General features: G+C 46.5%; 2 protein-coding genes across 7 annotated transcripts in view; one reads left to right on the top strand and one right to left on the bottom strand.

Moving 5' to 3' along the window:
- Positions 1 to 10,377, bottom strand: part of BZW2 (basic leucine zipper and W2 domains 2) — a 94,182-nt gene extending 83,805 nt beyond the window's left edge. For 2 of the 6 annotated variants that reach the window (XM_039524436.1, XM_039524432.1), the window contains exon 1: positions 4,527 to 4,754. Coding sequence is in view for 1 of the 6 variants with exons in the window: in XM_039524431.1 (XP_039380365.1) it covers positions 10,259 to 10,353 (95 nt within the window). In the remaining 5 variants the exon portion in view is untranslated. Of the gene's footprint in view, positions 1 to 4,526; positions 4,755 to 7,195; positions 7,274 to 9,251; positions 9,430 to 10,258 lie in introns of those variants that run through there. The other 4 variants (XM_039524433.1, XM_039524435.1, XM_039524431.1 and 1 more) reach the window with 4 other exon arrangements.
- A 131-nt stretch (positions 10,378 to 10,508) lies between these two features.
- Positions 10,509 to 13,399, top strand: part of ANKMY2 (ankyrin repeat and MYND domain containing 2) — a 30,902-nt gene continuing 28,011 nt past the window's right edge. The window contains exon 1 of the mRNA XM_039524440.1: positions 10,509 to 10,731. Within this exon, the coding sequence (XP_039380374.1) occupies positions 10,665 to 10,731 (67 nt within the window). The 5' untranslated portion in view covers positions 10,509 to 10,664. The remainder of the gene's footprint in view (positions 10,732 to 13,399) is intronic.

Here is a 13,399-nt window from a genome sequence, read left to right as displayed (position 1 = left end):
AGGCTACCTTGAATGCTTGTTAGCTGCTGTGTCCACTAATGAATCTGGGATGGGATGGGTAAAGAAAAATGCTAAATTGTGTGGAGGAACCTAGTAATATCTGTTCACCCATTTGGGAGCGAGTGGGATAAAGGTAGATGTCTACCAAAAAGTCTTCATTAATGGGAAGGGCACCCCTTCCAGAAGCAGGAGTTTCAAAATGTTTTACTGTTTGTGAAGACTATCTTGCACATGGTTCCACTTGTATTCACACAGATGTGGCCACTCTCCTAATGAGGTCCAGAAAAACTGTGAAGTCCTCAGGAGGAGGCAATGTTGACTGTGGAGTGATTTCTTCTCCAGATGAGGCTGAGATATTTGGGGTCAGGGGACAGGAGAGGTTTTTCCAATGTCTTCTCTGAGAGTTCCAATAAAGTGGGAGGTTGAGAAGACCTTGTCCTGAGTAGCCAATGAGGGCCTAGAAGTTTTAGAAGCAGGCCAAGGAACCCAATAAGGTCAGGGAGGAAAGTTCAACCCTCCACCATGGACTGGAAAGTTCACAGTGGGTTCACAAAGATCCAGCAAGAGACCATTTAAAGTCTTCTTAGTAGAGTTGGGGTTCTGTCAGCCTTGTGCCAGCACTAAGCAGAAACTAAGGTACTTCTGTAGTCTGAGAGCATTTAATATTCAGAAAGGGAAAAGTCTGATGCAAATAATAGAGGTGTGGGAGCTAGTAGCTTGCAAAACAGCTTCTTTGAGCCTTGAGGAGGCTTTCTGGGCAGTCTAGGGGCCTGGCAAGCAAGCCCCAGTTCATTGGTCTCTCTGGAATCCATTGAGATGTCTCAGGAGATCAGGGGAGGATGGGGGACCCAAGCCCTCCCTTTCCATTGAATCCCAATCCAGGGCTTGAGGAGAAAGAAGTGAGGGGCAGTCCCTTCTGACTGCCACTCCAGAACAACCTCCCCTGGACTGCTTCCTACCTTCCCAGTTTTCCCTTCAGTTTGAGGTGTGGCCCCAGCCTTCTGCTTACACAGTCTCAGTAGCTCAGGGCTTCAGCTGTGCAGGGTAGGGGATGCTTCCCAACTCACCCTCAGAGTCCAGTTGCCCCCTCTCCCCTTTAGTCAGGGGGAAGAGGAATTCAGGCTGAGTCTTACTCATGGTCTTGGACCTTCCCCTGTAGATTGCTCTGCCTCAGTGGCTGCAGACAGTCTGCTTTCTTGCAGCCAGTCTCTCATACATGCTGCTCCCGACTCCCCAACTGAACTACCAGAGTTCCTTTTTAAGCAGGTCCTCCATAGGAGCAAGCCCCAGCAACTGCTGAGGGGCAGGGCCTTGTTGGCCCAATATTGTTCTTTAGTGTGGGTCTGTAAATTCCATCACACTCTTCCCCATCCAGGCTGAGCACTACAGGGTCAGCCTGCAAAAATGAGTCTTATCTGTCCCATGAAATGAAATCCACATTCTTCTAGTCAAATTCTGCTCGATAGAGTACCTCAAACTCATACGGCAGTAGTGAAAGGTACCAGTATATAATCCGTGGGTTATGGTCTTTCATGGCACTCAAGTCACTGGAGGTGTGCCTGATCCGTCATGAGATGAAATGGCTGTCCCCATAAATAATAGCAGAGTGCTTCAATGGCCCATTTTACTGCCAAGGCCTCCTTTTCTATCACTGAGTATGCCACTTCCTGGGAAACGATTTCCAGCTGAGGTAAAGGATTGAGTGTTCTCCTCCCTTCACCTCTTGGGACAACATGGCCCCCAGGCTAATACTGGAGGCATCCGTCTGCAAGATGAAAGGTTTCAGAAAAATCAGGGTGAAACAGGACGGGTTCCTGACACAGTTGATCTTTTCACTGGACCTTCTGGGGAGCTGTAGCACCAGGTCCAGTAGCAGAGCCACAATCATGGCGATATTAGAGATAAACCACCTACACAGCCTGTCAGTCCAAGGAAGCATTGTATCTACACTTTGTGGTAGGTTCGGGGCTTTCCTACCAATGGCCACAGCCCCCACCCCGCCTCCACTGTATATCCCAGGTACATCACCTTTTGATTAGGTAGGTGGCATTTGGTGAGGTTAGTTGTAAGTCCAGCACTTCGGAGAGCCCGCAAAACCACTGCAACATGTTTTAAATGTTTATTCCAGGACTTGCTAGAGATGACGATGCCATAGTTGTATGCACTGCATACTGACCATGAGGCCAAAACCTTTGTCCATAAGCCTTTGGAAGGTGGCTGCCATGCCACGCAGGCCAAACGGCATTATCTTAAATTGGTACAGGCCAAACAACGTCTAGAAGGGTATGTTTTCTTAGGACTCTGGAGTAAAGGGGATATGCCAGTAACCCCTGGGTAGGTCAAGGGTGGTGACATCATTAGGTGTCAACCTGGACACCACACTGACCTTCCAGAAGTCTGTGCAGAAACTGCCTGACCCATCACGTTTAGTTATCAACACTATAGGGCTTCACCACTCACTGTCTGACTCGTCAACCACCCCAAGACCTAACACAGCTTGCAGTTCCTTCTATACCATTTCCCACATGCACCTTGGCAATGACCGAAAGTTTTCTCATCCTTTCCCCCCTGTTTCGATCTCTATGTGATAGAACACCAGGTGAGTCTGTCCCAGAACTGCAGAAAAGACTGGGTGAGTTGCTGGATCTCCTGCCTTAGCTCCATCTGCAGGAACTCCCAGATACAGATTCCCTTGTTGTATGCCTGTGTTTGCCCATTGCACGTTGGCTAGATTTTCGCATACTCCTCTAAAGGTCTTTAACTTCTCTCTCAGCCACAGCACATACTGTACCGAGTTCGTGACCTTGGAACTTAGTTCCTTCCACATCTCCCCAAGGAGGTCTACTACTCTCCTCACCTGTCTCTATTATAATAATTTAAATGGGGAGAATCCATTTTGACACCTGAGAAACTTTGGGGATGGCAAAAGGAGTGATGGAAGTAATTGGTTCCAATTGTGAAGTTCCAAGGCCACTAACTTCTGCATACTTTTCAAGGTCTTATTAAATCTCTCTACCAGCCAGTTAGATTCAGGGTGGCACCCTGATCTTCTTAAAGCTTTTATCCTCAATACTCTACTTGGTTCCTTCATAAGTTGGGACAAAGTTGGTGCCCTGATCTGTGATTAGCTCCTGAAGGATCCCCACCTGGTTGAACACTTTCATGAGCTCTACTTCATGGAGCAGAGAAGACGTGCCTCAGAGTACCTTGTAGTATAGACTAATATGACTAGAATCCAGGTGCATTCTTTTCCAATGGGCCCACCAGGTCCAACATGGTCCCTTCCACGGGGAGGGGTATCAGCAGGGCCCAGGGTACTTTCCCTTGATTTGTCCACTGGCATTCCAGGCAGGAGATGCAGTACTTTCATACCAGCCAATAGAAACAAAGTAACTTTGTTAGGAGTTTTTTCCCCCCGAATCAATGTGCCCCTCACAGGGTAGGGCATGTGCCAGGTGTAGTATTTCTTTGGGGTACTTTTTTGGGACAAGCAGTTGCACTTTAACCTTCCCCATCTGATGGGCCTTCTCTGCTCTATATATTTTCTCTCACCTCTAGCTTGAAGTATGGCCATTGTTTCAGGAATCGAGGTTTCAGCAACTCGCCATTGACTCAGGTGACCTGTTCGCAGGCGCTTTCCAACTTTGGGTCATTTATTTGTTTTTCAACGAAACACAGATTGTCAGAAAACATGTCAGTTGTTGACAGCTCACTTAATTCCTCCTATTTGTCCCCTTTGGGGAAAGTCGATGTTGCCTTGAGTGGCATGACATGCATGGAGGCTGCCGTTCATTCTCCTGGGTACTCCTCACCTATGCTTGCTGTGGCTTATGGCTCTCCTCTCTTTCCATCTCTGGTGTTGATAGCAGTCCCTCCCAGAGGTTCCCTGATCTCAGACCTCATCAGGTACCTAAAAAACCTCCACTCTTGCCTGATTATCACCATCCTGCATAGGGAGTATGCCCAGCAGCTTTGCCATAGTCTCTTCCATTCAGCTGCTGCTGAAAGGCAGGGCCTTCTTGAGCCAGTACTGTTCCACCATTCCTTGTACCTTACTGTGGGCTCCGGAAACCCCATGTCAGAGCTTCTCAAAATTAAAAAAAGGCACAAATCCTTTTAAATGGAAAGTGGTAGGCAACCTCAACACAGGGGTCACTACCAGCCCTCCCTCACTTCTCAATCTATTTAGTTAGAGCACATTTACAAAGCAGCTAAAGTTTTTTGTTTAAATTATGAATGGAAGAGACTATGGCAAAGCATGGCAATCCAAACAGTCCCAGTAATTAAAAACTAGTGGACAGAAGAGAGGTAATCTGGAATGTATGGGTACAATAAAACAGAAGCCACAAGCACTTGTATATTTATTATAACAGCAGCAACAAAACAAGACATACGTTACACATCTATGGACTTCATTGATTTTTGAAACTCAGTGAGGCAATTCACACCACTGAAACAATGGAGCAGGATTTAAACACCACAAAAATATGTTCAAATAAAATGATAATGATTTGACTTGCACCTACCAATAGAAGAAAATTCAGTTGGTTGATTAAACAATCTCTTAAAAGATTACCTATAAAAGAAACAAAAAAAAGAGCACAAACTCAATGTATCTTGAAAATTCTTAAGAAACATTAAGAGAAGAAGAGACTTTACTTTCCTGTTTTTGTTAAGCTTCTCAGTGACTAAGGCTATGTCTACACTACCACTTATGTTGGCAAAACTTATGTCACTCAGGGGTGTGAAAAAACACGCCCCAAGCGACATAAGTTACACCACCATAAGCGCCGGTGTGGGCAGGACTATGTTGGCAGGAGAGCTTCTCCCATCAGCACAGAGCAGCTACATAAGAGATCTTACAGCAGTGCAGCTGCATCAGTACAGCTGTGCTGCTGTAAGCTCTCTAGTGTAGACATAGCCTGAGGGTACGTCTACACTACGGGATTATTCCGAATTTGCATAAACCGGTTTTGTAAAACAGAATTGATAAATATAAAATCGCGCGTGGAGCTAAATACTACATTAAACATTGGTGGTGTGTGGGTCGGTCTAGCGGCGTTTTGGATTTCTGGCACTGGCTGTGTGCATAGCTATAGCTATCCCCCTGTTCCCATGGAACCGCCCCCCCTCCCCCTTCCCCCTTGAGATCCAGTGCCTGATGGGGGGAAAAATCATTGTCGCGGTGGTTCTGGGGTATGAAATCAGTCACACTCCTCGTCCTGGAGGAAAGCACGCAATTTCATTTTTTTTTTTTTTCCCCTGGATTGCTGGCAGATGCCATGCCATGGCATGCATGGCTTGTGTTGTTGTTTTGCCGCTGTCTCACTCTCACGTACTGTGTGTCCAGATGCCAGAGCAGCGGCGATTCAGCAGCGCAGATGCATGCTTTTGCATTTTTTGCTTTTAGCAGAGATGGTTACTAGCCATAACCCACCCATCATTCCATAAAACTGATATTGGAACTGAGGATGATCATGATTACAGTTTTTTTTGTTGCTTGCTGGTAGTGGCCCTGGCCAACAGCAGATTGGTTATTAGCCATATTGCACCTTCCATCGTTTTGTTTCCATAGTTTTTGTTCATTAGCTGCTGTCATAAGTGCTCCTGGGGCCCGATCAGCCAAAAAAAAAAGGGGAAAAAGGAATGACTCCTCTCCCAAAATCTCCTTTTTGCTATCTAATAATAGAATCTGCTGCCTATAAACATATATAGTAGAGAGAACCACCAGATGCTAGAAGAGAGAGAGAGCCTGAGCCTGTGTGCTCTGTAGCAGAAATGCATGCTATTCATGTATTCACAGGGGGTGGCTCCACCTGTTTCTTCCCCCCATCCCCCACTCTTCCCACATTGTCCCCACTTGTGTGACCCCCCCCCAAAATGTGAATTAATAAGACACACTGACTTATTAGTGAGAAAGATGTTAGTGAGAAATGAGTGAAAGGTGAATGAGTGCTGCAGAACAGCAGACAGGACATTAAGCAGACAGTGTAGGAGAGTGTAGGGCAGATCCCACTTTAGGTCCAGGCTCATGGGTCTTTTGCTGTGTGGGGGCTGGGCTGGTGGAGCTCAGCCCTGTTGCTATGATGAGGATTGTCCAAGCCAATATGCCATCCACAGCCAAATTGCAAATTCCATCAATAGATGGATGATGATGATGGCTGCTGATGGTGTGATGATGATGGAGGATGATGATGAGGATGATCATCAATGTTGTTATGTACCATCAGCATGGGGGGGGGAGTTGAGGATGTTGTGTTGGAGCAGGGATGTTCGCATGCAGTGCTGCACTTGCATAAGAAGGAGGTGACAAAAAATATTAGAGGATTTTGGGGTGGGTGGTGGGGTGGGTGGGTGGTGGGTGGTGTGGGTGGCCCCAAGGTGCCTGATGACCCACTGACACAGTGTTTGACCCTCAGAAGCATTTGGAGCTCAGCCCAGAATGCAAATACTTTCGAGGCTGAAAGAAAATGCAGGATTTCAGTCCCCCGTCCATGAGCATCCATTCCATTCCATTTTTGGCTTTCCGCGCCAGTCTGCGCTCTGCCGGCTCTGGAGTCCCTGAATGCCGCAGTGCTGATTTTTTTTGCTCTGATTCTTTGTTCTTCTGTAGAACGGATTTGCCTAGACGATTTTCTTGGCGCGAGCATCCGCGCATGCGATTTGGATTGCATTTTTATTTTTTATTTTGTCCATCGACTGCCACCATGGCTCCTCTGGGCAAAACAGGAAATATTCAAAAAAATCCTCGGCCTTTTTCTGTTTTCTGGGCTTTCTCCATTACTCACTGGATTCATCAGAGCCATTGCATCTACGGTCACTGGAGGGGTGTGACCCAGGATAGCGCCCGAGGCCATACCGATAATCCGATCCGATAATACGATACCCTCATCCGATATGTCCTCATCCACTAGCTTACATTAAAATTACGGAGGAGAGGCGTTAAAAGAGCAAGGAAAATGTAAAAAAGGTTGTAAAAAAAAAGGGCCGTTTGTGCCTAAAATTGATCTAATCCGGTTTTTAAACTGAAAACTGATTTAAACGGCCTAAGAACTGCATATTGGAAGCTCTCTGAGCCCTCAGTTAGAGGAATGGAGAGTTGAAGCCTTAACAAAAAGCACTTGATCCTTGAGTATTTTAATAGAGACGGTTCAGAGAAGAGCCACAAGAATTATTGAAGGATTAGAAAACATGCCTTATAGTGAAAGATTAAAGTCTACTTAGCTTGTCAAAGAAAAGGTGAAGGGGTGACTTGATCACAGTCTGTAAGTACCTACACAGGGAACAGAAATGCAGTATTAGAGGTGTCTTCAATCTAGCAAAGTATAGCAAGATCCACTGCCTGCAAGTTGAAGCTACACTAATTTAGTCTTAAAATGAGGCACAATTTTTTAAACAGTGAGAATAATGAACCATTGGAACAACCTACCAAGTGTTATGAAGAATTCTCCAACAGTGGCAATTGTTAAATCGGGATTGGATTTTTTTTTTTTTTTAAAGATATGCTCTAATTCAAACAGGAGTTAATTCAGGGAAGTCCTATGGCCTGTGTTATGCAAGAGGTCAGACTAGATCAGTGGTCCTCAAACTATGGGGCAAACTCCCTCAGGGGACACAGAAGAACGTTCAGGGGGGTGCAGTGGGGCCCAGGCCAGTGCTCACAGGGGGTGGGGAGGGAGCACCACCCAGGCCTGCTCTGCCTCCAGCTCTGCTGCAGCCCCAGCCGCCGCCCTAGTTCCCAGGAGGAGGTGCAGACAGGTTCCATTAAGAGGGCAGGGGAGCACAGTGGAAAAAATTTGGGGACCACTGGACTAGATGATCACAATGATTCTTTCTGGCTTTATAAACTACAAAAATAAAAGAGTTTTTAAAAATCTGAATGAAAGTTGCTTCCCCTCGAAATTTATCAGATTACACTTCCTAGGTACTTGTGATGCCATAATACGACCGGTTCTTCAGTGAGCCAGAGTCTTCTTAAGTAGAAAAGATCTGAATTCAAGGTGGATTAACTACACCTCTACCCCGATATAACGCAACCCAATATAACACAAATTCGGATATAACACGGTAAAGCGGTGCTCCGGGGCGGGGCAGCACACTCCGGTGGATCAAAGCAAGTTCGATACAACTTTCGATATAAATTTCACCTACAACACGGTAAGATTTTTTGACTCCCGAGAACAGTGTTATATCGGGGTAGAGTTGTAATTCAAAGTAATTTAATTCATCAAGCAAGAAACTTTCATTTAAATACTCAATTTTAATATTGATTTGCATTTTTACTTTGTTTTTATCCTAAAGAAAAGATTATTCTTATCAGTTGGCATAATTTGATATACAAGGAGATAAATAAATGTGTATAGATATTGTGTAAGTAATTTTATAGATTAACAGATTTATTAAAATTCTCAATTTTACTTTAATTATGTTAGAAAATGGCAAATAATGCATTTCTTATTTACTAGATGATGATTAACATTTTAATTCATGATTTGTGTCAAGCTGCATTTGGCTTGAAATTGGAATTCAATTAAATACTGCATGTACAAAATAAGCATTTTTAAATTGTTTTTATAGTTAAATAAAACTACCTTAAATGTGCTGTATACACAAGAAAAAAAAGTTTAACATTTTTTGCATCTAAAACTAGCTTATTTATTAAATAACAGAAAGTATTATCTGTAGTTAATGGATTGAACTGAATGTTCCTGGTCACCGCGTCCTTCAAGATTTTAGAATTACAAATCTCATCCTCTCACAATTTATTTTAATCATACTGGAAGAGGAAAACAAGCTTTGTAGCTTTTTCAACGCTCAGTTTCTCAGCTTTGAATGAAGTAGTTATTGAACTGAATTAGCTAAATAAACTGAAATGAAGATAATCTCTGTACACCTACAGAAGAGGATACTGTTGTCTACAGCTGGTTTGGCACTTCAAGACACTCTAGCCAGGTGCTTAGCCAATGACTTCCACCAGCACAGTAGACTGACATTCTTTAAAGTGTTAGCAGCAAACATATACTGCCTGAATATTTTTAATTTAATTTAAATGGTTTTAATAGATTATACGTTTGGGCTTTAACCTAGGTTGTCAGTTTCAAATTTAATTTTAAATAGATTTTTTAAAAATGGATTTTACTTTTTTTTTTTAAATCCACCCTGACTAAATTACTAATGGGGGAAGGGAAAAGCAGAAACAAGAAGTGTACAGCTCTTCTTATATAGCAGAAAAACAACAAAATGTCACAAACCTATATTTTCTTTACAAGTCCTTTAATCCATTTCACGTCTATTATTAGGTAGTACAGGATATGGTAGATTAAAATTCCAGTTGACAATTTAACTTGAACAGACTCTGTTGTATTTCATGGATCTGTTAGTTTTACATTGGGCCTTTAATCCATCCTCTTATAACTGCAATGCAATTTCCTTTTGATAGATGGGTATAAATAGGTATAAAGAGTATAAATGCATATTTAGTAAAATTTCCAACTGCGTATTTTCACAAGCCTTGAACCTTGAGTCTTAACGAAAAAAAACCCCATCTACTTGAAAGGTAATTAACTCTATGAGCATAAAAATGAAATAGAACTGGACATATTATAAATGAAGTCTGTTAATAAAAGTACTTTAAACAAAACGCAAAGGTGTTTCTGACCAACAGGTCAGCAGACACCTGCAACCACAATTTGTAGCTTGCAATCCTGAAAAATAACCTCAGCAGTCTTTTTTTAATTATATAGTGATATATTTAAAATAATACCACAGAGGTCAGACCTCACAGCCTATAATTCATACAGGAGGCATATTTTAAAACACAACCAAGCTGGGGAATCCACCTACCAATTGAGTGAGGGTGGTTGTTATAATGCAAAGGTTGCGATCCCCTGATCTCCCAGGGTGGTAGTGAGCATCCCTGTTTGAAACTGCAGCGTACCCAGCAGCCGACCGACCCACCGCTCCACACAAACTCTTCTTTTTGTTACGCTACACAACTAAGCAGCCACCTGCTTCATCACAGGGGCACCGCAGGGCTGAGCCATTCGTTTCCACCTCCCTGCAGGGCTGCCGTGCCCGGAGAGCTCCCATCACCACCACCACACGCAATAACCCACCCCAGCTCCAGAGGGGCCAGGCGACTCGGTGCCCGGCTGATGCCCAAGACAATTTGCGGAGGAGCGTGTCCAGAATGGAGGCGCAACCCCCCAGCCAAACTCCCTCCCGCTTCTCCCTGCCAGAGGGTCCCCGCCACCCTTACCTCTGGGGGCTGCCGGGCCGCGGGAGCACCAGCCGGCACGCAGCAGCAGCCACACACACAATGAAGCGGCGAAGGACAGCGCCGCAGAGATACATTAGCGACCCAGCTGTTCTCTCCCCCCCTCCTCCCCGGGCCGTACCATCAGTCCGCTAACGCGGGGGGGGGGGCGGATTGGAATGGAGACGACAGGACCCCACCACCCCGAGGGCGGGGCCTGGGCCCTCCCCCACGCAGAAGGCAGCGCGGGCGGCCCTTTGTGTTCGGAAATCAACCCTCCGTGCGCAGAAGAGGCGGCCGCCCCCGCCGCCGGAGGAGGAATGGTTGGGCCCCCGGCGGGGGATGGAGCGGCTCCGAGGCGGGGGGAGTAGCGGGCGCGGCGCTGTGTCCGGCCCCGCCGCGAGGCGCCATGGCGCCCCCCCGGAGGGGTGAGCTGAGCCCGGCGGAGAAGGAGCTGCTGGCGGTGATCGCCCAAGGTGAGGCCTTAGCTGCTGAGCGCGGGCTCCCGCCCGGCGCGGCGCTCGGACTGGGGCGGCTAGAGCCGGCCCGGGGGGCGGGGAGGAGGTTTCCCGCACTAAAGGCCGGGAGTAGCCGGCAGCCCGGGAGCCCTCCGGCGCCTGGGGACCGCGGTAGCGCCCGGGGCCGCTCGGCTGGGGGCGGCGTGAGCGTCACTGCGGCGCCGGCCCCTGGGCGCGTTGTTCGCGCTGGGTTACGGGGCAGCGCCCGGGGTGGCTCTGGCTGGCCGGGGCCGAGCCGGGCACGGATAGTGCCGCCTTGGCGCTTCGGTCTCTCCCCCGCAGAGACCGACACTAGCCAGGGGAATGGGTGTTTCCGCTTCCACGGTCAGCCCAGCTGCTCGCGGGCGCGGAGTGAGCCCCATTGGCGTGGCGGCTCCCGCGGGAAAAACCAGCGATTGACTGGGCTACTGACCGCCGTGTTCCCGGGCAGGCTGGGAGCTGGGCCCGTTTCTCCCTCCCCCCCCCCCCAAAGGCACTGGGGGTTGAAACTCTAACCGCCCGCGCCCTGAAGGGCCGGGAGCTGCAGACTTTCCTGCCTCTCTTCTCTGCCCCAGGCTGCAAACCCAACAGGTGTGGGTCACTGCAGCCCTATTTCCATCGCAAGTTCTCTGCTTGAGCAAACAGAGAAGAGTCTAATCAGTTTCCCAGGGGACCAGCTGCCCTCTTCCCTGTTACTTTCCCTCTTGCTCGTTTTCCTCATATCCAGAGCCAGATTTAGGGGTAGGTGACTGCCTGGGGTGCCTGGCTTGGGGGGACGCCAGGCTTGGGTGCTGTTTTTCTTGTTAGGGGCACCAGGAAAAATATAATGTTTGAAATAACATGTTTCAGGTATTCAGGGGCGGCTCTAGCCATTTCGCTGCCCCAAGCATGGCGGCACACCGCGGGGGGCGCTGTGCCGGTCGCCAGTCCCGTGGCTCCAGTGGACCTCCCACAGACGTGCCTGCAGAGGGTCTGGTGGTCCCGCGGCTCCGGTGGACCTCCCGCAGGCACGCCTGTGGGAGGTCCACCGGAGCCGCCCTCCCGGCGACCGGCAGAGCGCCCCCCGCGGCATGCCGCCCCAAGCACGCGCTTGGCGTGCTGCGGCCTGGAGCTGTCCCTGCAGGTATTCCGTATGTGGATTTATTTTTCACTAGCCTAGACCTTTGTAGCATCTCATAGAACCTTCCAGGCTTTCTGAGAACTACATTTTCCTTGAAGATCCTACAGTGTTATTAGCCATGCCCTCGCAGGTATATAAGGGACAGGGTGTCACCAGTCAGTCAGTGAGACATAAGACTGAATCAAAGTGAAGTGAGAGCCCAGCTGCGATATTGTATAATTGTGAAAGTGAATTTGTGTTTTAAGACTTGAAGAGTGTAAGTAGCGACTAATAAAAGACATATTTAATGAGACACCAGAGATACCTATCGAACCCCTATCTATACAGCAATATAAAATAAATACTATTACTTTTTTTTGCCATGCTTAACATGTAATGTTTGATGACTTTCTAAGATTGCAGAACATAGACTTTTGCACTCCCTAATACTGTCTGTTTTCCATGTAGAAAATAAGATTCCCCCAAAGAAGCCTTCAGGAGCTCAATGTAGGAAGTAAAAAGCTCAATTGCAATCTAGTTTGCAGCAAGGAGCAAATTTGGTGGGAAAATATCTGAAACAGAACAACATAGACCGGACTTTAGGTCAGTAGTGATCGTCCTAGTGCAGAAAAAATTGAGCAAAGCATAAATGATGGAAGTCCTATTATTAAGGATTATTCAATTTATATGAAGATAAGGAATGGAAATGTGAGGAAAGTGGTGGAAAATCATCCAGTTTTCCTGGCCATGTACAGGAGAATGATGATAAAGAAGAATGTGGCTCACATGAAAAGGAGAGAAATTATAAAGAAGAATTAGGCTTATATGATGACAGAAACAGCCGTGAGAAAAATTGCACACTACAGATCAATACATCAGAGCCTGCTTTATGCCTGGCAATCCTAAACTCTACAGATATTGATCATGCCAGCAAAATGGAGGATATGATGTTTCCAGTAAATGAGCAGAACAGTTCTCAAAGGCACACTGCGAAAAAGTGCTGGAAAATGGTGAGAAACTGAATTGGCATTGGTTAGTTTACTTGAAATTAACTGACAATGTGTTCTGGTTTTGTTGCAAAATATTTGACAAGAATGCCAAATTGTTGCTTGTACTTTCTGGGTACAGTTACTGGCATAATTTAGCTGATGCTTTGAAGCAACCCCACCATTTTGTGGCCTATTCCAAAAGGATGGAGGTCAAGACCAGGCTCAAGCTGAATAAATGCACAGACGCAGAAAACCAGCATGTTGTTAATGTAGAAACTCAGCACTGGAAGAACGTGCTTGAGCGTCTGATCTCAATTATCCTCTTCCTTGCAAACAAATAATTAGTCACCGTGAAAAGTTGTCATTTACAGTAAGATTAGTTGACAAGGATGTCTGTATCCAAATAAACACTTGATCTGTTTCCGGACTGTGAATGCCTCCACTGGAAAAGGCCTAAAAGAACTGTTTATGAATATTTTTAATGAGAATAAAATAAAGCTTCAGGATTGCCGTGGCCAAGGCTATGACAATGGCATGAACATGAAGGTAAGAAATAGTG

The sequence above is a fragment of the Mauremys reevesii genome, linkage group 2, assembly GCF_016161935.1.
Source record: "Mauremys reevesii isolate NIE-2019 linkage group 2, ASM1616193v1, whole genome shotgun sequence".
NCBI classification, from domain to species: domain Eukaryota; kingdom Metazoa; phylum Chordata; order Testudines; family Geoemydidae; genus Mauremys; species Mauremys reevesii.
The sequence above is the reverse complement of the archived record's forward strand: the minus strand, read 5'-3'. Positions and strand labels throughout refer to the sequence as shown.